The sequence below is a fragment of the Hemibagrus wyckioides genome, linkage group LG23, assembly GCF_019097595.1.
Source record: "Hemibagrus wyckioides isolate EC202008001 linkage group LG23, SWU_Hwy_1.0, whole genome shotgun sequence".
Classification (NCBI taxonomy): domain Eukaryota; kingdom Metazoa; phylum Chordata; class Actinopteri; order Siluriformes; family Bagridae; genus Hemibagrus; species Hemibagrus wyckioides.
This window is the reverse complement of record NC_080732.1, coordinates 9,510,990-9,536,474: the sequence shown is the minus strand read 5'-3', so window position 1 is coordinate 9,536,474 and position 25,485 is coordinate 9,510,990. Positions and strand designations below refer to the sequence as shown.

The following is a 25,485-nucleotide window of genomic DNA, read 5'->3' as shown; positions in this document are numbered from 1 at the left end:
GTCTGCAATCACAATTAATCATAAGCACTCTTGAAATATCATTTTATTTTCCACATCTCCCTGTATCTTAAATCACATACTGAGAGGTTTATATATTGTGAACACTTAATAAATCATATCTAGCTCTTGTTGATTTTGTTATCAGTGTAGTGTATATATATATATATATAATAAATATTTATATAATAAATAGATGTGAATAATATCCATATATATATATATATATATATATACACTGTTCTTTGCACAAAATGTCAATTTCTTATTTGCACTCACTGTATACACTGCTATCTGCACAAAAGTCGGTCTATATGTTGTTTGTCTGCACTGTCTTGTCTTGTCATCCTGTGCGCTTCTGTTGTATGTCTAGTTTATTTATTGCACCTTAAGTATAGTTTAGTCTTTATCTCTATGTTTAGTTCTATGTTTGTCTGTACTTTGTCTTTGTATGTGTAGCACCTCTGCTCTAGGAGGAACGTTGTTTCACTTCACTGTGTACTGTATCAGCTATATATGGTTGAAGTGACAATAAAGCTTCTTTGACTTTGACTTTTGACTTTGACTTTAAACTTACTCCTAATTATGACTTCCCTTTTTGTCAAAACTATTCAGGGCACATGTTTTAATTGATTTAGGTCGTTACTTCACCCTCAATTTTTTAAATTGTTATTTATTTGTACAATGGTAGCATGTCCTAAAAGTCTACTATAAATAACAGGCTTTGAAAAAAATCTCCACCAGTTTTATTATCAACCTACAGTATTATATTACCGGATGAATATGGTAGACTAAGAACAGTAGATTAAAATTAAGTCCATATTAAGATGACTGCCTAGGCAACATTACATTCAATAACATAACATTACATTAAATAACATAACATTAAATTTTATGATGCATTATTAATTAGATTATTAATTAATTTCTTACAGCAATAACTACAGTAACAGGGTTTAGAAAGTCTTCAGCATTTTCCAAATTTATAACAAACCGTTTTTTAAAAACTTTAGATTAAATCATATTTGATCATTCCCTGAAAGGCAACAAATGGATCGTATGACACATGACAAAAGTTACTGCTCTGTTGTGATTGAAAACAAAGCAGCTTTAAAGAAACGTCTCGCTATCACATGCGTCCGCCCCTGTTTCAGGTTTCTACGTCATTCAGGTGTGTCGTTGTTTAGAGTTGAATTTGGAAAGTGGACAGTCAGGAATGTCCACTCTTAACCGCAGTCACTAGGCTAAAACCTTCTGGATATAACAGACAGAGGGAAAATAACGCAGATATCAGAAAGCAGCCGCAATGAGTAAAGTTGCTAAGTTGTTTAAGAGGACTTCGAGTTCCTCTGGAAGTAAATCGAGTTACAGCTCGAGCTCGAAGGGGAAACACCGCTCGCGCTCAGGCCCGACGCCTCAGGAGGCGATTCATAAACTGCGCGAGACCGAGGAAATGCTCACCAAGAAACAGGAGTATCTCGAGAAGAAAATCGAGCAGGAAATAATGATTGCAAAGAAGAACGGCACAAAAAACAAAAGAGGTAAACGTTAAATTGTGGGTTTAGTAGCTTAATTGTGAATGTAAACGCTTTTCAGTTATTCCCCATGCACAACCAAATATCTGCCACAAGGCACCTGCTCTACAAAATCAGACAGACCACAATTCATTTTCATGAGAAAGTGGGAAAAAGTAAAGAAAAATGAACTGAATACGTCTTACACGTAAACTAAAATCCGTTTAATATTATTATATTTATTCTCGGTGTTAAAAAAAGGAGGGTAAACTGCTCCTGTACTCCCTCGGGTGGTACACTGAAGTATCCACATTTAGGACCATTAGAGTGAATATTTTCAATAAAGATGCATTATATCCACATTTTCTTGTGAAAGCGGTATTATGAAGGTATAAAAGCCCTTTATTTTACCATCACAGTGGCAAGAAAAGGTACAGTTAATTCAAATGCACTATTCTTGCAATAAATTGAATCATTTTTATTCACTAAAATATTATTCAAAATTATTTCATTGAAATATGAAAACAAGAATTATATTTTTATTTTTTAAATGTTCTGCGTAATCATACTTACACCCATTAATACTGTAATTATAATCATTGTTTTGAGCTGCAGTTAGCAGTACAGTAGGTGTGTGTGCAACACCCTGGCTGACACAGTTCTCTTCTTTGCCTCATTTGACACACCTTCAGTTGCACCCAAAACATCTTGCTGGTCTAGAGTCTTTTCATATTCCAACCTTAATCACACCTTGCACTGTCACTCTCTTAGTGTGGTTTCAAAATTCGTATTTAATGCTGAGAAAATATCTTCAGTTTCATCCATAATTCCGAATATGTAGAAGAGTAAATGCTTCATTTGTCATTAATTACGTCCGATTGTTTGTGTTAAAATCTGTTGAACATGCATGTTCAGAAATTTAGATTCTTGAATTAGTATATTTTATATTTCATTGTTAGTGTGCTAAGATTTGCTAATATGTAAAAGTCCTGAAAAGCTATTCCCCTAGAATTCCCCTAGAATTTCAAGATAAGTGCTCACTTGGTTTAGACAGAACTGCAGCATTAGTTTTGTTTGTTTGTTTGTTTTTTGATAAGAAAACATGCCTGCTCTTAATCCTTTGTAGATTATTAAAACAATATTAAATTTATCATTTCCTTCTATTGTCATCTGTTTGTTCTTTATAAAGTAAGGTAACCCATTTTAAACATTTGCCTGTTTCAAGGGGCATGTCTATATTTTAAGGTGACATTATCAACAATGCTAGGTTAATGGCACAATTACTTCCTTAACGTTGTACAATTCAATGCATTAATCAGTATGTTGTCCCACCCTTAGTTATAGCTGTGCTATTTAGTCACAAGAAGTAAGGTCAGGCCAGAGGGATGGGCCTTGGGAGGCAGTGGCCCTCGATAACTATACTTTTATATTCACATTTTCCATTTTCTGACTTCAAGGCCTGCAAATGTAAAATTTATGGTGTTTCATCTTTGTCATTATTATTATTACCACCTAGCTGCACTTCAGGCTCTGAAGAGGAAGAAACGTCTTGAGCAGCAGCTGACTCAGATTGATGGGACGTTGTCCACCATTGAGTTTCAGCGGGAGGCACTAGAGAATGCCAACACAAACACAGAGGTCCTGAAAAACATGAGCATGGCTGCTAAAGCTATCAAAGGAGTCCATGAAAAAATGTAAGAAACCATCAACCATCAAGTGACAAGACAGAAACATTGCAAATATATGTAAATCTCAAGTAAACTGCTTATTATTGCTTTTTACTTATTGCTTTAATGGCATAATCTGTTTATTACAAAATGCATGTAAGTTGCAAGAAGCTATAATTGTTTATTTGTGTATAATGCAATATTTATATAAAAAAATAGGCAAGAAATTGTAGAAAAAAGACATAAGACATAAAATGTCTTAATGTGTTAGGCCACAACGAGCTATCAGATCAGCTGCAGTGTACCTTTGCACTGTTCTCTGGATCTGTACTGCTGAGATGAACAACTTTTTTCAGCAGATATTCTTTTAGTTGGTGTTTGATCATGGTGGTAAAACACCACTGCACACCCAAGGGTGTTGGATTGTGGCAGACATACTACATGACATAACTTTTGTTTATAAGCATTTTTAAACCTAATCAAGCCGTTCAGTAATCCTTCATACCCTGTGGATAGGGGTGGAATTACACTGAAAAAGGCTACTTCCATCAGGATCAAAATGTAGAATTGTAGTATATTGTAGGTCGTTCAGATTAACTTTGTTTGGCCCCCATTTGGGATTTAAAAAAAAAAAAGCAATTAGTTACATTAACATAGGCCAGGCTTTAACTGTAACGTACCAAGAATTCACCAGCTTGCTATAACAAATTGCAATATGATTGCAAACACATAGTACAGTAATTAAAATTGGATGTTTTGGTTCATATTGTACAGTTCTACACTGAATGTATTTACCACAGTGAATTATAATTTCACTATGAAAATGTTACTATATGAAAATTGTTCCAGAGTCGGTCATTCACCTTGACCTTTTTTCTGTGTTTTTCAGAGATATGGATAATATTGACTCTCTCTTGGAGGATATCACAGAGCAACAGCAAATAGCTCAGGAAATTAGTGATGCTATTTCACAGCCTTTCGGAGATCAGTTTGATGAGGTACCACCATCAATAATACAGTCATGTGTTTCTCCTAATCTGTGGTAATCTATTGTACCATGATGCATAAAAGCATAATGGTGGAAAAAATACACACCAGTCAGTCATAATATTAAAACCATTGACAGGTGATGTGAATATCAATTATTGTCTTGTTTATTAGCTCATAACGTTTATGATGGCACCAGTCAAGGGGTAGTATATATTAGGCAGCAAGTGAACAGTCAGTTCTCGAAGTTAATGAGTTGGAAGCAGGGACAATGGGCAAGTTTTCTCTTACATCTTTTGACTGGCCGGGTGTGTGAGCTGCTTATGTGGGGAAGAAATGGTACCAGGATGCACTATGGAAAGAAGGCAAGCCAGCTGAGGCAGTGTAATGCAAAGGGCCAGGGGTGTCCACAGAACGTGGATAAGCCCAACCAATGAATATTATAAAATGAAAAAAATACATAGTGGTATTAAAAAGAGTGGTGGGGTTCATTTCTTTTTAGCCCAGACTGTAGATTCATGTATCAGTGACATTTGTATTTCGTGAGTACACAAAGAGAAATGCCCCATAGAGTTTATTTCCATTGATATTTTTCTGCCCACCTCATGGATACATTTGTAATACATAGGTAGCAGTGACTGAGAAGGTGCACATATAAAAGTACAGAAAAATACAGTAGCAATAGTAAAAAAAAAAGTGTAATGAACAAGAACAAGGATTTCACATCATCCTTTTTTCCCAAAATGTCTTTGAAGGAGAAAGTAACAGCAGATTAACATATTATCTACTCAAAGTAGCAGTTACACAAGTCTGTTTAGTGTTTTTTTTGTTGTTCTTTGTTTTTATTACAGTGTTACCATGTTTCTCTTCACCATTTTAATATTCAGTGGCATGAACCCAGTAGAATATTATAAATTTTAAACGCATAAACATCAATGACTGCAGATGCATGACTGTCTTTTTGTCCTTGTCATATTATGCATTTTCGCCCCCTAATAATTTTATTGTTGAGTTATTGATAGATATTATATTTCAGCTTCCCATTCTATAAAAACCAACCATCATTGGGTATAGTAGAAGGGGCAAGAAATACTATTATACAGTTAATTATCAGAGAGTATATTTACTTCATACGATATTTAGAAATACATAAGACAGATGGAAATTTAGTTCTCCAGGTATGTGGACTGGCTTAAGTAATTCCTGCTATTCCATTTCTCCTGTCTGTCTATTTAGGATGAGTTGTTGGCTGAGCTGAAAGAGCTGGAGCAGGAAGAACTTGAGGAAAGTATGAAAAACATGGGCAGGCTGCCCAGTGTACCAGCATCCAAACTACCCAGCACGAGACCTAGTCATCGTACAAGTAAGAATCTCTGTACTTTACTCAGTTATGCTGAGTCGAAACCACACTGAAAACATTACTAAGAGCATTGCCAATGGATCTTTTTGTTTTTATTCAACAGCAACTAAGAAAAGAGGGGAGGATGAAGATGACATGAAGATGTTAGCAGCCTGGGCTTCTTAGTCATCCAAAAACACACACATATACCATGCACACTGGGCTGGGAAAAGGCTGATAGTTTAAGATTTCAGGACATAATGAAATTCCAAATTCCACACTTTTGACAACACATATTGTAAAACACATTTATTGTAAAAATGAAGTATCGGCTGAATGAAGGATTGTAGAGAATTGCTTGTAAATAGCATGTCATTTAAGGGTTGATGGGCAACAATAAAGGGAGGACACTATAACTGGTCTGAAAAGCAAATTATTTTATTTGTTTTGTTTTTTATTTAATAATTTTTCAATCAAAGTGTTCAAATTTGTCCAATTAAAAGTTGTTTTAACAAGTTTTTTTTCACTGCCTGTCAGTTAATGAACAAAAGTAACATTGTTACTGGTAGTAAATGTGCTTCCGATCCAGTTAAAAAGACATACATAGATATTGAATTTTGGTATTCCATGTGGATACACCAATCATATATGATTATAAATTTACAGGAAAGTGTAACAACCAGAGTAATTACTGTACACACTGATCTAAAGAGCAATGACAACTTTTACTTTTCATAATACGCTTCATGTTTGTGTGGAATTGCTCAGTGTCATAAAATAAAAAGTGTTAATGTATGGGATTGTCATTGTTATGTCGTAAAGTGCACAAAGCACCTGAACAGACATAAGTTGTTTATCAATTCTTTATAACTTACAGTACAAAGCAATAAGATAAGGATAAGCAAGTTCATGTAATATTTGTTAAGTTTGCCTTTTGGTAATGCTTTCTTAATGGTACTGTTAGTACTATAGAGGCTTAGATCACACTTGAGCTACCCCTACATAAATGTTTGTAAATGCTTACTCTAATATACCTTATAAAATAAAGTTTTTGTTCTAATGTCAAGTCAACATAAGTTAAATGACTTTTTTGTTGAAATAAAGTATTGACATAGGCCATTTTTTCCTTAAAAGTCAAAGAAAAACCTTGATTATTGATTCATTCCAATTAATATGCCATTCCTTAATTGGTGTCACCCTGACAAACCTGTAATACTATTAACATTATACTGTAGTACTAGAGCAGTCTGCAGTTTCCCAGATTTTACATATTCAATTTACATACACAATTTTATACAGCATAAAAACAGTGAAATGAAAACCCATCCTGCTCCTTATTAGATTATGCTAAAAAAACAAAAAATTGAAATAATAGGATAGAAACAGAATAATGAGGTCCAATTATCTTGTACCAATTATCAGGAGATCCCTGAGTGGTATAACAAATTCAAAAGGCACTTCAAGAACTTCAAGAAAGTATTTGTTCAGTGGTGTGCACACTTATGCAACTAGGTTACTGTTGTTTTTGTATTATAATACTATAATAATATAATATAATAATATTAGCACAAATTATTACATGTGGCAAAACATTTTTAGGCATTTGTTAGAGCCTGAGGATGAAGAGGAAAAAAAAGAAACATCTTGATGGTGCTCACTGCTGCTGGGGATAGATCTCCGTGGACAGCCTGTGACCCAAGGGACTGCTGTGGATAGAACTTGGAGATTATCACACTGTCTCTGAACTGTTGTTGCATCTGTCAGCTTGTGACAGAAAGGAATTAGTGCTAAGTCAATAATGAACTGAGAAACTACACTGACCTAATAGTTCCTCAAGAGCTCTTGGTTGCTGTTGCAGAAAGGACACATTTACATTATTTACTGTCCAGCGTCACCCAAATGAGGATGGGTTCCCTTCTGAGTCTGGTTCCTCTCAAGGTTTCTTTGCCACAGTCACCACAGGCTTGCTCACTAGGGAAGCAAATAGGGATAAAATTGCGATAAAATAACTAGGAACTTAACTTTAAACTTTTTTTTTTCTGTGTTTCTATGTGAAAAGTTGCTTTGAGACAATGTCCATTGTTAAAAGCGCTACAAATAAATTGAATTGAAATGAATTGAAATAAATAAAACATTCTAATTCAATGTTTGAAAACATTCAATGTTTTTATATTCCATACCTTTCTCACAAAGTGTTTTTTTTTTTTTGTAGCCTTTCAAGATCAGTTGCATTGATCTTTTTGTCAATTTATTCCAACTCTCTAGAGTTTTGGTTTAACACTTCTTGCTACAGACATTTTGGAGGACGGAAGATCACATAATGACACATGTCACTACTCAATCCTTACCAGTAACACAATTTGTACTGTACATGTGCGGAAATGCATCTGCTTCCTGTCTGAGGTATGACGAAACGATTTACTCAACAGTGAAAGACCTGGGCGTAATATTAGACTTGCAACTTGTCCTTTGAAAATCATATTTCCAATATTACAAAAACAGCCTTCTTCCATCTTAGAAATATTGCCAAGCTTAGGAACATTTTATCTGTATCTGATGCAGAAAAGCTAGTTCATGCATTCATGACCACCAGACTGGACTATTGTAATGCATTACTAGGTGTTTGTCCTGCATCTTCAATAAACAAGCTACAGTTTGTTCAGAATGCAGCCACCAGAGTTCTTACCAGGTCAAAATATGATCATATAACCCCAATATTATCATCCCTGCACTGGCTACCCGTTAAACTTAGAATTGACTATAAATTAGCACTACTTATGTTCAAGGCTCTAAATGGTTTAGCTCGAACATATCTTCTAACACGTTACAATCCACTACACTCTTTAAGATCACAAAATTCCGGACTTCTAGTAGTTCCCAGAATATCAAAGTCCACAAAAGGGGGTAGAGCATTTTCGTATTTAGCTCCTAAACTTTGGAATAGTCTTCCTGACAGTGTTCGGGGCTCAGACACAGTCTCACAGTTTAAACGTAGACTAAAGACTTATCTCTTCAGCCTGGCATACATTTAACACATCCCATAACCTTGTGCTCCAATACATCTGATTAAATGCACATTATCAACAGCTACGCTAATTCTTTTCCATTGTTTCCCTTCTTCTACCCATCCCGAGGCATACAGAGACTGTGCCGGCTCCAGTGGCATCCGGAGATGGACCAGCTCCAGCCGGGTTCTGCTTTGTGAGGATTGGGGTATTCAAAGCAACGCTGTTGGAAAACAACAACCTCCTTATTAATTTACATAATATTTTACACATGCTGTATCGGCATCACACAATTGACTACACATAAATGCACAATGTTATCTCACATTCCGCTGTCACCCAAATGAGGATGGGTTCCCTTTTGAGTCTGGTTTCTCTCAAGGTTTCTTCCTCATACCATCTAAGGGAGTTTTTCCTTGCCACAGTTGCCTCAGTCACCTCAGGCTTGCTCACTTGGGATAACATCTAGGACTGTTTGTCTGTTTATATGTTTGTTGTTTTCTTATGTTGTTTCTCATGTAAAGCTGCTTTGAGACAATGCTCTTTGTTAAAAGCACTATACAAATAAAATTGAATTGAACTGAATTGAATTTACAGCTGTTTCAGGTATTTACAATACTGTTGTTATAATACTATTAATAATATATGTTATAATGTGTTGTTGACACTACCCGATCCGTGCCGTAATAGTTCTTGATTCTCTTGATATAAATACACTTAATATATCAATTAAATTATATTGATTAAATAAGATTAAATTAAAAAAAATACATGAAATATTTTACATTTGTTAGACTCCATTTGGGTAATACAGATGTGTATATAAGTGTGTGTGTGTGTGTGTGTGTGTGTTTAACATTTAATATTTAATTTTCTAAAGATGTTCTAGAAAAAGAAACACACAAGATAATTTTTTTAATATTATATTTATTAATTGTACATTTTAATAACAACCAACAGACTGAAAACATAACAACTACACATTTAACACAGTACCTGAAAGAAACACACCAAAAATAACATTATTAAACAATTGAGCACATACCCTAAGAAAAATAAAAATAGATACAAATAAAAATTAAAAATGAATAAATAAATAAATAAATGAGCTGCCAAGAGGGTACAATAAATGTACAACATGCATCAGTAGGTTGTGAACATTTAAGTATGAACAGCGGTCCTATCTTTCAAGAAATGGACCCCAAATATGTGTACATTTTCCCAAGGATTTGGATCGTGTGTACCTTAGTTTTTCCATATGGATAACAGACATCATTTCCAAAATCCACCTTTGAAAAGATGGAGGAGAGTGAGATTTCCAATATGTTAAAATTAGTCTCTTGGTGGTTTTCATACCGAGCATCAGAGATTTCTTTAAGGCTTTATGTAGATGCAGCGTAGATTCTAAACAGCCAAAGATTGCTAATTCAGCATGTGGACTAATATCTTTGCCATATGCTTTGGAAAACCAAGAAAAAATGTCCGACCAGTATCCTGCAATTGTATGACAATGCCAGAAAGTGTGTGACAAGTCACCCTCTGAAATTTTAAACCTGTCACACATTGAGCTGAAACAGATTGATAAATCTTGTAGTTTGGATTTGGAGTAGTGAAGACAGTGTACGACTTTAAACTGACTCAAATGGTGTCTACTATTAATGGAACAGGAATGTATTCTGGCCATGATTTCAATCCACATGGATTTAGACAGGTCAAAGCCCAACTCACTACTCCAGGCCTTTCGCTGATGATCAGTAGATATTTTAACATAATGGGTGAAAGCAGATACAAACAATGAGATCATCTGTCTGGAGTCAGGGGGGTGCACCAAGACATCAATAAAAGGATGTTGTATTGGCATATTTTCAAAATTGTTTATTTTACCTCTGACACAATGCCTGACTTGTAAATACCAGGGAAAAATGTGAATTGGGAAGCTGGAATTTGTCCTTAACAATTGTCCCTAAGGAGGCAAATCTACCATTCATTTAAAAATCCTGGTAGTTCACTCCTACTCCAGGCCTGGTAGCATTTGTCTGACCATGGTGGCAGGAAAGAGTGCTTAAAACAAATGGGAGTTCTTACAAAAGTCTCTGGTATATTAAGCACCTTCTTGATCTGGTTAAGAATTCTGATAGAGTCTCTTTTTATATATCTTAGGTTAACAAGGGTATTAGGTTTACCCAGCTTAGAAAACAACAAAGCCTGCAAGGAAGAGTTACCAACTAAATTAGCCTCCATTTTTAAACCTAAAGGGGAATCGGGGTGTAATCCATTGTGCTGCAGGTGTTCCGATATATTAATGCCCTTGCATTAGCAGCCCAATAGTACCGTCTAAACAGTCGAAGGCCGAGCCTACCCTTAGATTTGTGCTTTCGCAGGTGAGCTTTAGATATGATGGGGGTTTTATAGTTCCAGATATTGGAAAGAATAACTGAATCCAAGGTTTTGAAAAATGCAGATGTGAGAAAGATAGGTATATTTTGACACAGATAAAGAAATCTGGGAAGGGACACTATTTGGACAGAGCTGATACGGCCAATCGTAGGTAAAGGGAGAGTTTTCACTTTTTGTCCAGTTGATGGTGTAACCTGACAATCTAAATGAATTAATCAATTCCAACAAAACAGATTTTTCTACATTTCGCAGATATAACAGTATATCATCAATGTATAGGCTAATGAGTGTTTCAATGCCTCTCACTGTTAGGCCTTCAGGGTGACCTCTGATTTTTAAAGCAAGTGGCTCCAGTGCAATAGCCAAAAGAGTGGGTGAAAGAGGGCAGCCTTGTTGGACTGAAAGATGTAGAGGGAATAAAGCTGACTTGTCACTGTTAGTCAAAATCGAGCACAATGGACTATAGATGATTTTTACCCAAGAGATGAATAATTCACAGATGCCAAAATGCTATAAGGACTTGAGCATATACAGTACAGCCATTCTATTTGATCGAAAGCCTTCTGTGCATCTTCGGATATAATAGCTGTTTGATTAGTCTTGCCATGATCTGCATATATTGTATTAAGGAGTTGTCTAACATTAAAAAAGGAAAACCTTCCTGGGATGAACCTGGTCTGATCAGGATGAATAATAGATGTGAGATGTTTACTTAATCTGTTTGCCAGCATCTTTGGAATACATTTTCTATCAACATTTTGAAGAGCAATTGACCTGTAGCTGGCAGGGTCACTGTGTTCTTTCCCTTTTTTCAGTAAGAGACAGATGTTGGCCTCATTCAGAGTTGTAGGTAATGTCTTTTCTTCTGCAGAATGACAGACCATTCTGAGTAAGAGTGGAGTTAATAAATCTGAAAATGTTTTAGAATATTAGTTAGAAAATCCATTAGGCCCCGTGGCCTTCCTGGAAGCAAATGATTTAATGGCCGAAAGTAGTTCTTCTGTGGTAAAATCTAACAAAAACAGTCCAATTCTTCTCTAGCTGAATCGCTGAGCTTTGGATTATCCAGAGAGTCAAAAAAGATATCTAGGTCAGATTGTATAACATTACATTTTGAGGAATAAAGGTCCCTATAGAACTCTCTAAACCTGTTGTTGATGTCCTTAGGGTTGGTAAGCAAAACACCCGAATTTGATTTCATTCTAGAGATTGACCAAGTAGCTTAAGAGCTTTTAAGTTGCCATGCTAACAGCTTCTCTGGCTTGTCTCCTAATTCAAACTGCGTTTGTTTCGGTCTCAGAAGTGAATTATTAACCTGACAAGATTCCTAGATTTGATTAAATTTTTGATAAAATTTGAGGTGCTGTAATTTTGGGTGGGGGACAGGAAAACAATCGGTCTAAATAAGGGTCCAAAACACAACTGAAGTCCCCTCCAGTTATAATGTTTGTTTTCTTGTCGTCGGGGAGCAGATTAAACAGCTTTCTATTTATTTATATTCAATTTATTTATTCATAAATGAATGAATTCCTCCCATCCTTCATGTTCTACTTAACTGTTCTACTTATTTCAGCATACTTTAACAAATGTCTGCATCTAAGAAACACACAAAATATTTATTTATTCAATTTATTTATTCACTGACTCACGCCCGTCTCACCTTCCAACGATCTGCAGAACTGTCAGGAATTTCTCCTTTGAAGAGAAAGCATTTGGCAGCAATTTTGGAGTTTCCGCGCATGCGCAGTTCAAATCGTGTTTCCGGTACGGCTCGAGTAGTGACAACACGCGTGGCTCGAGCTGCGCAACTTGCGTGAAACTGAACTCGTCTAACGTTCACTCGGCTGTACGTGTGTGTGTGTGTGTGTGTGTGTGTGTGTGTGTGTGTGTGTTAAAGGAATAAACCACACCCACAGGCTGACACGCTTTGCCAACCCATCAACCAGGAAGTCTCTCTGCTCAGAATAAAGAAACAATAAACCTAAAGAATTAAAACACTATAATGGAATCTTACCAATCAACAGAATTATCTGGTAAGTGCTGAAAATAAAGACTTTATAATATTAGCAAATGTGGGGGTTAAATCAATAGAAAAAAACACTCTCTATAGGTCGCTGTGTGAGTTTGACACCGAAACTGACACATTTCAGTTTCAGCTGCCAGTTTTACACTTACCCTGGCTAATAAACCGAGTTTTTTTTATTATTATTATTTATATTAAAAGGCAGTGAGAATGCCTGTGAGTCAGTTATCTGATATTGTTCGCTCGGTGATTTGATGCAACTGAAGCTGATGAAATATTTATCATTAACAACGCGTTTATGTAGTGTACATTTGGCTAACTTTAGTCTTCTGGCCCAGGATGATTAACGTTATCAAGTTTCTTTATTATAGCAGATGTTTTGAAATCGACGCTTTTATTTACTTTTTTTTTTATAATATATTTGTTTTTTGCTGATGTCATCCCAGCACAGCTTACTTTATTGAACTATTTCCTCATAGCTTCTGGGAAATGAAAAACGTACTTTACCTTTCACATCTGTTTGTAAATGATTATTGTCTTACTTTAAGAATATGTACATTCTTACATAAATTAATACATAAATTAGGTGAATATATATATACACTACTAACAAAAAGTTAAGTATATTTGGCTTTTGGGTGAAATTTCTGGAAAATGTAAAAAGTTCACGCTACAGTGATATTATATCTTGAAAGTAGGGCATTTAAGTAGAAGCATGCAATAGTGATTTCCTTATCTCAAACAATTTATTGAAACACAAGCCAACAACAGTGGAGGGTATACCACAACAAAAAATGTCAATGTCTCAATAATTTGTCATGTGCCATTAACCATCAATTACAGCTTGACAACGACGTCTCTTGCTGTTCACGAGTCGACTTATTGTCTGCTGTGGTATAGCATTCCACTCTTCTTGAAGGGCGGCCCTCAGGTCATTGAGGTTCTGGGGTGCAGGGTTACGAGCCTCTACACGGCGACTCAGCTGATCCCATAGGTTTTCTAAGGGATTCAGGTCTGGAGAAAGTGCAGGCCACTCCATTTGAGGTACCCCAGCCTCCAGCAGCCGTTCCCTAATGATGCGACCTCGATGAGATGGAGCATTGTCGTCCATGAAGATGAAATTTGGTCTGTGGTGTTCATGCAGGGGCACAATGACTGAATTAATGATGTTATTCAGATAGTATTGGCTTGTCACTGTACCATTCACAAGATGTAGGGCAGTTCTGTATTGAGTAGAAACACCTGCCCAGACTGTAACACCACCACAACAGTGGCTGATGCATAGCGCTCTCCTTGACGTCTCCAACATCGTTGGCGGCCATCATTTCTGTTCAACGTGAATCGACTTTCATCAGAGAATAGCACTGAGGCCCACTGGTCCCTCGTCCAGCGTAAATGCTCCTGGCCCGACGCCTGTGCCTGGTGACCCTTGCAGGTCGTCTAGCCCGCTGATGTAAACAGTTTCGAATGGTCTGACGTGACACTTGGGTGCTTCTCACCTCCCTTAAATGTGCCTGGAGTTGAGTGGCATTCATCATCCGGTTCCGCAGGGCACTGTTCTCAATGAAGCAGTCATCAACGTGGGATGTGGCTGAAGAACGTCCACTTCAATGCCTGTCTATGATTCTTCCAGTCTCTCTGTATCTCTGTCGCAACCTGCTGATGAAACTCTGTGACACCCTAAGCTCAGTGTCCACTTCCCTCTGAGAACATCCTGTTTGAAGCCTCACAATGGCGAGGTACTGTTGATCAGTTGTTAGGTGTTGTCTTGTTCTCATGATGTCAAAATGTGAACAGCATGATGAAGAGGACTGTTTAAATACCAATTCTAATTGAACCAGAAAATTTACTGGTCGATTCATGGATCAAACACCTGTTGTGAATTTTGCCGTTAAGCACCTTGTTAGAGAACAGTAAGTTATGCAAAAAGTACTGAAACACTGAACAGTTGGACATGTGCATTCAAAATTGTAGAGATGGTCAAAATAAGTTCACCTGTAAAGGTTATAGTGCATTTTAGGTGCATCCTGAAATTTCACCAAAAAGCCGAATATCCTTAACTTTTTGTGAGTAGTATATATATATATATATATATATGTATATGTGTGTGTGTGAGAGTGTGTGTGTGATGGTTAGGTGTCCTGAACACTGAACATCATGCTTTTTGAATATCATGTACCAGAGTTATATCATATACTTCTATACATTATATATTCTTCTGACAAATGTAAGGCCCTCTGTCCAGCGGCCTCAGCATACCAGTAAATTGTCATCTGAATGGCTGAAGAAGAAGAACAAAAAAGGCCATACTGGCATCTTGCTGGTTCTTCATTGAGGAAGCTGCCCTGTCAACATGAAAGTCCCCTTTGGGAAATGGAGGGAGTTAAATTGCGGCATTGTCATCCTGGCTGTGCTCCTGTTGCCTTCCTGCTACATCTGTGTTATTAATTCAATTCAATTCAAATCAATTCAATTTATTTGTATGGCGCCTTTTAGAATGGACATTGTCTCATAGCAGCTTTACAAAAAAAGAGAAACAGAGAATTAGAGAGAATTAAGGAAAAACTTCCTGTGATGATATGAGGAAGAAACCTTGAGAGGAACCAGGCTCGGAAGAGAACCCATCCTCATTTGGGTGACACTGGACAGTTAATAATGTAACTGAACTAATTAAGGTCCTTTCTACAACAGCAATCAAGGGCCCATGATGAACTATTAGGTCACTGTAGTTTCTGAGTTCATTATAGGCACCAATTCCTTGCTGTCACCAACTGACAGATGTAATGGCAGATGTTATTAGCAAAGTTTTCTGTCATATACTGAGAGCTGAGGCAGTTGTAAAGAACAGGTAGACATATCCAAAACTTGGATCAGAATTAATTAGAAATGATAAACAGGCAGAGGTCATGCGTTTAGAAGATGATGAAGACAGGACAGGACTTTGGGACAGAACAATATCAAGAACTGGAGTAGCTAAACACAGAACAAAAGGCTTGGTATAGACAGGAAGGTACACGCTAAGTTAAACTTCAATATTCAGTGTTCTGTTAAACCCCATGTTGTTGCTAATGGATATTTCAGAAAGTGTGCAATAGTCTACCTAAACACTGATGCAATGAACTTTTAATATGGACTTCATTTTAATATTTTTTCATGTATTCACAGGGATGCCCTAATAGTAATGTGACATCTAATGCAGTGATTACTCTAAACATAATAGGTTCCTGATCGGTGGACTAATCATTTCAGCAGATTTTGCAATTTTGAGATTATGATCATTACATTTTGAGTTGCAGGCAACATAGTTGTAATAACAAGCCCATCACACTTACTACTATTCGATTTTTAAAAATGAATTGGATGATTAAATGCCTTCATATTTGCTTGCAGCATCACAAATACATTTTTTCTTACAGGTAATGATAATTTTAACTCTGAAGAGGAAAAAACATTAGCTGCTTCCAACCATCTCTCTGAGCTGCGGCTTATCCTTTTGGGCTGGCGGTGGCCTGGGAAAAGCCTGACTGGAAACACTATCCTTGGGCGTGAAGAGTTTCGGCTAGAACGAGCGGCTGAATTCTCTGTGAAACGTGATGCAGAGCGCAACGGTCGCAAGCTGACTATTGTGGACACGCCAGGGTGGTTTTCAGCTCAGACCACTCCAACAGCTTATCAACAGGAGATGGCTCGAAGCCTGGGTATGTGCCCTCCGGGGCCACATGCTTTCCTGCTTGTCATTCCTGTAGGCATGTTCACAGAAATGGACCGGGCGAGAATCGAGGAGAACTTGGTGCTGTTTGGTGAGGCTGTGTGGAGGCACACCGTGGTGGTGTTTACATGGGCCGAGGTGCTGAAGAACATGCCAATTGAGAGACACATCCATCGTCAGGGTAGTGCACTGCAGTGGGTGATGGACAAGTGCAAGAAGAGATACCATGTCATCAACAATGACACATTCGGAGAGCACACACAGGTCCCACAACTGATTGAGAAGGTGGAAAAGATGGTAGCTGAGGAGGGAGGGCACTTCAGACCCATGACAGAGGAGGAAAAAGTGCAGAATCAGGATACAGCTGAAGCTACTGATGAGAACTCAAACCCAAAAGAGATGAAAGAGAAGCGTGAGCTTGGAGCTCGGCCCAAACAGAACTGTTCCTTCAGCTCAGTGCAGGACTGTTGATGCGGAGAGTACCCATAGTAAGCTAATGCCTTTTATTGTTTGGCATTGTACTATAAATACTTTTTACTGTGTGTAAAGTGAAAACACTTTTTAGATAAGGGGTTGTTTTCTTTTACCCCTAACATTTTTTGTGCTTTTTTGATTTATGGTTTTATCTCCCCTGATCTATCATTGGTCTGTTCCCTCTGTGCACCTGTTCTTAGTTCAGCCCTTATTACAGATGTCTCTGTGAAGTCACTGTAGTTACTAAATAATTCACATTATTTGCTGCTGTATATTCTTTAAAAGGAATAACTGAATAAGTTCTTGGGACTTAAGTTGCTATTGTAAAATTTTTCTATTTTCTATTAGAAAATATAAATTTTCTTGGATCTCTGGATTTTTCCTCACCATAAAATCATTTTTAATCTTTTTCTTCTCTCTGATTTTTCAACAGATTTGATGGAAGAAGTATCTGATAAAAAGATGGCGACCAGAGAGTGAATTTGTGCTGCTTCATTACATTCCTTTATCTGAAGCCATTTGGTGAATATCTGCAGCTACAGGAAATTACTATTTATTTACCTAAAACCACAAAGGGATGTATTTATTTTACATACTGGATGTAAAATAAGAATCAGTTGATCTGCTCTAATGAAGTTTTTACACTATTATAAAAACTAGTTGTTCGTTTAATTTTGCTTTTTTTTCTCTTTTACTTTTAGTTTCTTTTAGTTTTTTTCTCTTTTGTATTAGTATGCCATTACTGTATCAAAATCTAGAGTTAAAACTGCTACTGGACATTGTATAACCTAGATACAAACCCCAATATTTCTCATTTTCTTTTAAACAGTTAAACCAAACTTGTGCCTTGACTAAAACCTGCAATTACCACCATGAGCATGATCAATAGTAATACATCTGAAAGAAGGGCAGAAATCTATAATTTGTATTCTTCTTGTTTAGATGTATTATTATTATTGTTGTTATTATTACAATGGAATTGTGAACCTTTGTTTAGCCACACTTGAAAAAACATTAATGTTTTGCTTTTTATATTATATAAAAAAATATTTTTATTGTTTGTTGTTAAAATGTACTTTTGGGGAACATTTTAAATGGAGTAAAAAACGCTTTTCTTTGACTGTTGTATTTTTCTTTTCTTTTGACTTCTGTATATTTAAACTGTATATTGCAGGGCTCTTTTCATTGCACCAAGTATAAATATTCAACAGAATGTCAAACTGGACAATGGAAAAGCTTTCACCAAGACAAACAGTGAAACAGCCAACGGTGAATAATAATGAAGAGATTATTGCTGATGCACTGATGGTATATGATGATTATATTTAATTAAAAACATAAAATTGAGAAGGTCATGAGATATATGGTATTAAACAATAAGTTCCAGATGGAGTTTAATATATCTGCTCATATATAAATTGATTAACAATTGTTGAAACAGTTTAAATAGTTGCATGTCTCTGTGATGTAGTTTTGCAATCAGTAGAATTTCTGTAATTAAAAGAAAGTGTGATCCAATCTAGTGTCTTCTCCTATTTGTTGTGCTCCTTTTAGCACATTTGAAAGCAGATATAATGGAAACTTTTTTCATCTTTCATTTTAATGTGTGAATGAGTCGACCCAAAAACCAATTCACTACAAGTGACTGCTGTAACTTAATGTTAAATGTAGATTTGTGCTATATCGTGGACATTGAATCATGGACCTTTTTAACAACTTGAACACATAGATAAAGAGGCATTTGTATATATTTTTTATGATCCATTAGAACCTGAATTTAAACCTGATTTTTAATACCATGTTTAGCAAATGGATATGCTACTATATCCATTATACACCAATTAGCCATAACATTATGAACACTGACAGGTGAATTATCTGGCACCTGTTAGTGGGTGGGCAACAATATCTGTTCCTGGTCTGCAGTGATCAGTATCTATCAAAAGTGGTCCAAGGAAGGAACAGTGGAGAACCGTCGACAGGGTCATTGGCGGCCAAGGCTCATTGATGCATGTCGGGAGCGAAAGCTGGCCTGTGTGGTCCGATCCAACAGACAAGCTACTGTTGCTCAATTGCTGAAGAAGTTAATGCTGGTTCTGATAGAAAGGTCTCAGAATACACAGTGCATGACGGGTCAGGGCTGTTTCGGCAGCAAAAGGGGACCAACACAATATTAGGCAGGTGGTCATAATGTTATGCTTGGTTGGTGTATATGCTACTGTGTATATATTTAATTAATAAGGACATCATTGGCCAAATATGTCTGTTGGGCAGAGAACAGCAAGTAGTTTGTAGTTTTCTGAGATTTTGGAATGATTTCAATAAATAAGTGGTTATACAGGTGCTGCAGACATGTGATGTCAAATATCCCATGAAGGTATTACATTAAACATTTAATCTGAAATGCTGCTGTCTAGATCTCTTAGAGAGACTTAATCATTTAACCTCTACTTACAAATTATAAATCTGTATGTAACGTTTACACACTAAAATTTATTATTGTGTCTCCTGTGAAATTACACATTTTTATAATTTCTCCAGAAGTAAAATAATATTTTTTTACTGTATAATCTGTTTTTATGCAGATTTATTTTAAAAAAATTGAAATATTTTCACATTTTCATATTTTTTTTATTTGTAACTTCTCTTGACGCTATTCTTTATGTATATATTTTTCTTTAAGTGTATTTAGTATCTTAGTATCTTTAGACAATGGAGCAAAGTCTGTGATATGTGTTGCCTGTATCAATAATTTACAATCACATTGGTTTACAATGACATGCCATTCTGCTGACAGGACCAAATTTCCACTTGCTATGTCTCAGAGAATCAGAGAAGCTTCACATAAATCATGGATCTTATTTTAAAATAATCATAGATTCAAATTTAAAATTCAAGTTTAAATTATATTTTTCACAAACTCAAAAGTCATGTTATAGAAATAGAATCAGAAATAGAATTAACATTAAGATAAAAATAGAATTAATATAAAAAGAGTACATATGGAAGTATATGGAAGTAAGTTAAAATAACGAAATATATGCGGAAATAAAGCGACGGTATGGTAATAATGACATTTGCAGTAAAGTGCTAACAGCTAAAATAAATAGCTGAAAATAAAATACAGTAATATGTTGAGATGAATTAATGAGTATGAACATAGAATTGTTATATTTTTATACAGTGCAAATAATGATTATGTAAAGTGCAAGATGTGCTAAAAGAGGTAGTTGGGGTACATGCAAATATTATTCAGACTTCAGGTGCACAATGCAGTTAAATTTAATTTGGTTGTGTTGGGTAGGCAAATAAACAGCACATGCTACACAAGACAGACTAATCAGCCATAACATTATGACCACCTGCCTAATATTGTGTTGGTCCCCCTTTTGCTGCCACAACAGCCCTGACCCGTCGAGGCATGGACTCTACTAGATCCCTGCTGTGGTATCTGGCACCAGGATGTTAGCAGCAGATCCTTTAAATCCTGTAAGTTGTGAGCAGAACATTGGCCAAAGCATGACACTGCCTCCCCTGGCTTGCCTTCTTCTTATAGTGCATCCTAGTGCCATGTGTTCCCCAGGTAAGAGATGCACATGCACCCAGCTATCCAGGTGATGTAAACGAAAATGGGATTCATCAGACCAGGCCACCTTCTCCCATTGCTCCATGACCCAGTTCTGATGCTCATGTGCCCATTGTTGGCACTTTTTGGCAGTGCACAGAGATCAACATCTGCACCCTGACTGGTCTGCAGCTATGCAGCCCCATATGCAACAAACTGCGATGGAGGGTGTATTCTGACACCTTTCTATAAGAACCAGCAATTTTTTTTTTCATAGCGTTTTTGTAGCGGATCAATCGACCTGCATGATTTGGCACAGGTTTTACGCCGGATGCCCTTTCTCACAACCCTCCCATTTTTATCCAGGTTTGGGACTGGCACTGAGAGTCAGCAGCTGGGGTGGCACCCTGCCTGGGAATCGAACCCAGGCTGTGGCAATGAGAGCGTGGGATCCTGCTGCTGGACCACCAGGAGGCCTATAAGAACCATTAACTTCAGCAATTTGAGCAACAGTAGCTCATCTGTTGGATTGGACCACACAGGCCAGCCTTCGCTCCCCATGTGTATCAGTGAGCCTTGGCCTTGGTACACATCAACTTTGAGGACAAAATGTTCACTTTCTGGCTAATATATCCCACCCACTAACAGGTGCCATGATGAGGAGATAATCAGTGTTATTCATGTCACCTCTCAGTGTTCATAATGTTATGCTGGTGTATGTGTATAGTAGAGTTAAATTATTATATATTAATAATATTATAAAGACACTTGTGAAATCATATAGCTATTTACATGTATTTAAAATTCAGTAAAACAAATGTAGGGCTTTAGTCTGGTTACTATGAAATGAACAGTACTTGCAAAATATAGCCTATATATTAGCTCTCAACCTTTCAAAGATCCAAACTGCTTCCAGCTGGACAAATTGTTATTTGTAATTCTGCACCCAAAAAGCAACATTTTTGTAGGAGCTGTACAATAGCAGGCTTCTAACTTCATTAGCCATTCAAGCCTGCATTGTAGATGAGCATCGATAATCTAATTCATTGAAATGTGCCCAGTGTTTAACTTTGATCAGCAGCCAACTGAGAGATTAGACTTTTAAATGGCGTGCAGACTCTGTATGCAGCACAGTCATGGATGGCATTTATTGCAACATTCTTAATGAGTCAGATGGAGACTCTATGACATATGACACATTACTGTTGTGAATATTGTCAGCGAAATAATTTATCTACATTGTCAGGCATGTCTGTACACAGAAAAAATGCCTGACATCAAGCCCTTAAGTATTTTAAAAATGCTTACTATACCAGGCCCTGGGCCTTGCACAGCACTTGAGAAGACCCAACCTACAGATTCTATTAAAACTGCATTTAAAAACCTTTTTAAGCAAACATTAAAGACACAGTTTAGGGGTTTTGATAAAATAAATCTTTTTTTTTAAAAAACTTTTTCCTTTTTTTGGTTAAAGCCAATGTCATTGGGACATCCATCTTTCATTCTTACAAACGTTATTGTTGTGTAACTGAGCTGTGAGCTTCTGTGATTTCCAGTAGGCTATTTATTGACTTTTTGTAGTGACTTTCTGCCTCAGCTGTGCCTGTTTTAGACAATGCTCTGTTATCATCTTGACTATACACAGAGACTTTTCTCGGTTAAAATCACTGTGCTTCCTTTTTAGCATAAAATTTGCCCAGACAACCACAAGACTGTGAAAAACAGGAAAATGACACATAATGAGGAGTTTGCGTGCCGAGGGATGGACAAAAGTTGTGCACAGAAAGCAAATGCCACAATTTATACGAGTACAAAAATAAAAACAACCTTTAGTGTTCTGTGGAAGTCAGGAATAGCAACAACAAAACAGTGCAGCAATAGGATAAGGTATGTTTGAAGTTGTGTTATGGGTGATGTGGAACAGAATGCCATTATTATATTATAGTGTATAGACAGGCTTAGGGTGCACAATGCCTGATCCTTGGCTACAACCTACATTTTTGATTAATCAGATGTATTGTCAACTGACACATGTCAACAGATTCCCCTGGGCCATCACTAATCCTGGTTCTGGGATTAGATTGTTAGAGGCCAGGGCTCTTACTATAAATTATATTATACTCTTTTCTTTATTTACTCTTACCATAATGTTACCATGTTTATTGCCTGAAACATTACAATTCTATCCCAACTCATACACTATATTGCCAAAAGTATTCGCTCACCCATCCAAATAATCAGAATCAGGTGTTCCAATCACTTCCATGGCCACAGGTGTATAAAATCAAGCACCTAGGCATGCAGACTGTTTTTACAAACATTTGTGAAAGAATGGGTCGCTCTCAGGAGCTCAGTGAATTCCAGCGTGGAACTGTGATAGGATGCCACCTGTGCAATAAATCCAGTCGTGAAATTTCCTCGCTCCTAAATATTCCACAGTCAACTGTCAGCTGTATTATAAGAACGTGGAAGTGTTTGGGAACGACAGCAACTCAGCCACGAAGTGGTAGGCCACGTAAACTGACGGAGCGGGGTCAGCGGATGCTGAGGCGCATAGTGCGAAGAGGTCGCCAACTTTCTGCAGAGTCGATCGCTACAGACCTCCAAACTTCATGTGGCCTTCAGATTAGCTCAAGAACAGTGCGCAGAGAGCTTCATGGAATGGGTTTCCATGGCCGAGCAGCTGCATCCAAGCCATACATCACCAAGTGCAATGCAAAGCGTCGGATGCAGTCGTGTAAAGCACGCCGCCACTGGACTCTAGAGCAGTGGAGACGCGTTCTCTGGAGTGACGAATCGCACTTCTCCATCTGGCAATCTGATGGACGAGTCTGGGTTTGGCGGTTGCCAGGAGAACGGTACTTGTCTGACTGCATTGTGCCAAGTGTAAAGTTTGGTGGAGGGGGGATTATGGTGTGGGGTTGTTTTTCAGGAGCTGGGCTTGGCCCCTTAGTTCCAGTGAAAGGAACTCTGAATGTTTCAGCATACCAAGACATTTTGGACAATTCCATGCTCCCAACTTTGTGGGAACAGTTTGGAGCTGGCCCCTTCCTCTTCCAACATGACTGTGCACCAGTGCACAAAGCAAGGTCCATAAAGACATGGATGACAGAGTCTGGTGTGGAGGAACTTGACTGGCCTGCACAGAGTACTGACCTCAACCCGATAGAACACCTTTGGGATGAATTAGAGCGGAGACTGAGAGCCAGGCCTTCTCGTCCAACATCAGTGTGTGACCTCACAAATGCGCTTCTGGAAGAATGGTCAAAAATTCCCATAAACACACTCCTAAACCTTGTGGACAGCCTTCCCAGAAGAGTTGAAGCTGTTATAGCTGCAAAGGGTGGACTGACATCATATTGAACCCTATGGATTAGGAATGGGATGTCACTTAAGTTCATATGCGAGTCAAGGCAGGTGAGCGAATACTTTTGGCAATATAGTGTATATTGTCAAATCTACAAATATTTGGATATTGATAAAGTCTACAGTATATTTGAACTGAAATTAAATAATGAATATTACTCAGTTTAGACTTCCAGCTTTATTTTGAAATCAGAAATAAAACAGTCAATTAATCTGCCATCCACAGACGAGCAAGTGAAATGCATGCTCAGTTGGATTCAGATCAGCTGATTGACTTGGCCATTACAGTTTTGCATTACAAACATCTTGGTTTGCTTCTATGCTTCCTAACATTTCATTTCATTGTTCATTTTCTCCATGAAGCACTATACAATGGGTTTTAAAGCATCTGGCTGAATAAGAGCAGATAATATAGCCCTTTACCCTTCACAATTCATCTTACTTTGTTTGTCAGCATACACATCAACAAAAATTAGCAGCCATTAGCATTCATACAGTCTTTCAAAAAAGAAAGTATACCCCCTAATAATAACAAAATATTCAGATACCAGGTGGGAAAAATAAGTATAAGTTTAAAGTTAACTTCTCTAGAAGGATTATTTACAAATGGATAGCCTTCAAGGCCACAGTGGGAATTCTGGTAAACCTGGCTAACCCTAACCCTAACCCTACTCTCCAGAAAGAATATGGCAGCAGGAATTAGGTTTGCAAAATTGCATCTGAATGAACCAGAAGTGTTCTGGAACAATAAACTTTGAATTGATGAGATCAAGGTGGAAATAGTTGGTCATCATTCATAAAGAATGCCCAAACAACAATCAACTGAAGAAAGTTGTAAAGAAAAATGGGCAAAAATTCATCAAAACAACATGAGAGACAAACATCTTCAGAAAACATTAACTTCAAGTTATTGTTGTGAAGCATGGTCCTACGTGTTACTGAATTGGGGTATATTAATTTTTACCACCTGTTTCTGAATATTGATTTACTTTTTGGATAAAATTACTACATATTTATATATGTATATTTTTATATTTTGTAGAAGCTAGTGAAGACCACACAATTGTTGTTTTATCCATAATGTTCATTTTTTCCCCAATGACTGTACTTCTGATGATGAGCTGTTCCTTTCCTTCTCCATACTATTGCCATCATCTTTGTTTCCTAGGAACTGTAGAGGCTTTTTAATCTTTTTATTTTTAGTCTTCCTGCTATTGAAGCAAAACTGTGACTGAGATTTGTTGTCTAGTTTTTTTCTTCTGTGCAGGTACTGTGAGCTACAACATACATACAGACAGACAGACAGACAGACATACTTTCTTCAGAGACAGAAAGAGAGAGAGAGAGAGAGAGAGAGAGAGATTAGGTTATTCTGTAAAACTCCAGACATTGCTTGCTGTTCAGATACTCATACACGTGAGGAAACTCCTCCACATCTCTGC

General features: G+C 37.1%; 2 protein-coding genes across 2 annotated transcripts; both read left to right on the top strand.

Moving 5' to 3' along the window:
• Positions 1 to 1,174: 1,174 nt before the first annotated feature.
• Positions 1,175 to 6,299, top strand: chmp4c (charged multivesicular body protein 4C). Its single transcript, XM_058377047.1, has 5 exons — positions 1,175 to 1,538; positions 3,028 to 3,205; positions 4,068 to 4,176; positions 5,402 to 5,528; positions 5,629 to 6,299. The coding sequence occupies exons 1-5, from the start codon at positions 1,304 to 1,306 to the stop codon at positions 5,688 to 5,690; spliced, it is 711 nt and encodes a 236-aa protein (XP_058233030.1). The 5' UTR covers positions 1,175 to 1,303; the 3' UTR covers positions 5,691 to 6,299.
• Positions 6,300 to 12,784: 6,485 nt separating this feature from the next.
• On the top strand, positions 12,785 to 18,630 carry LOC131344585 (GTPase IMAP family member 8). The gene is made up of 3 exons (XM_058376988.1): positions 12,785 to 12,939; positions 16,346 to 17,126; positions 17,546 to 18,630. The coding sequence occupies exons 1-2, from the start codon at positions 12,909 to 12,911 to the stop codon at positions 17,107 to 17,109; spliced, it is 795 nt and encodes a 264-aa protein (XP_058232971.1). The 5' UTR covers positions 12,785 to 12,908; the 3' UTR covers positions 17,110 to 17,126; positions 17,546 to 18,630.
• The last annotated feature ends 6,855 nt before the right edge of the window (positions 18,631 to 25,485 follow it).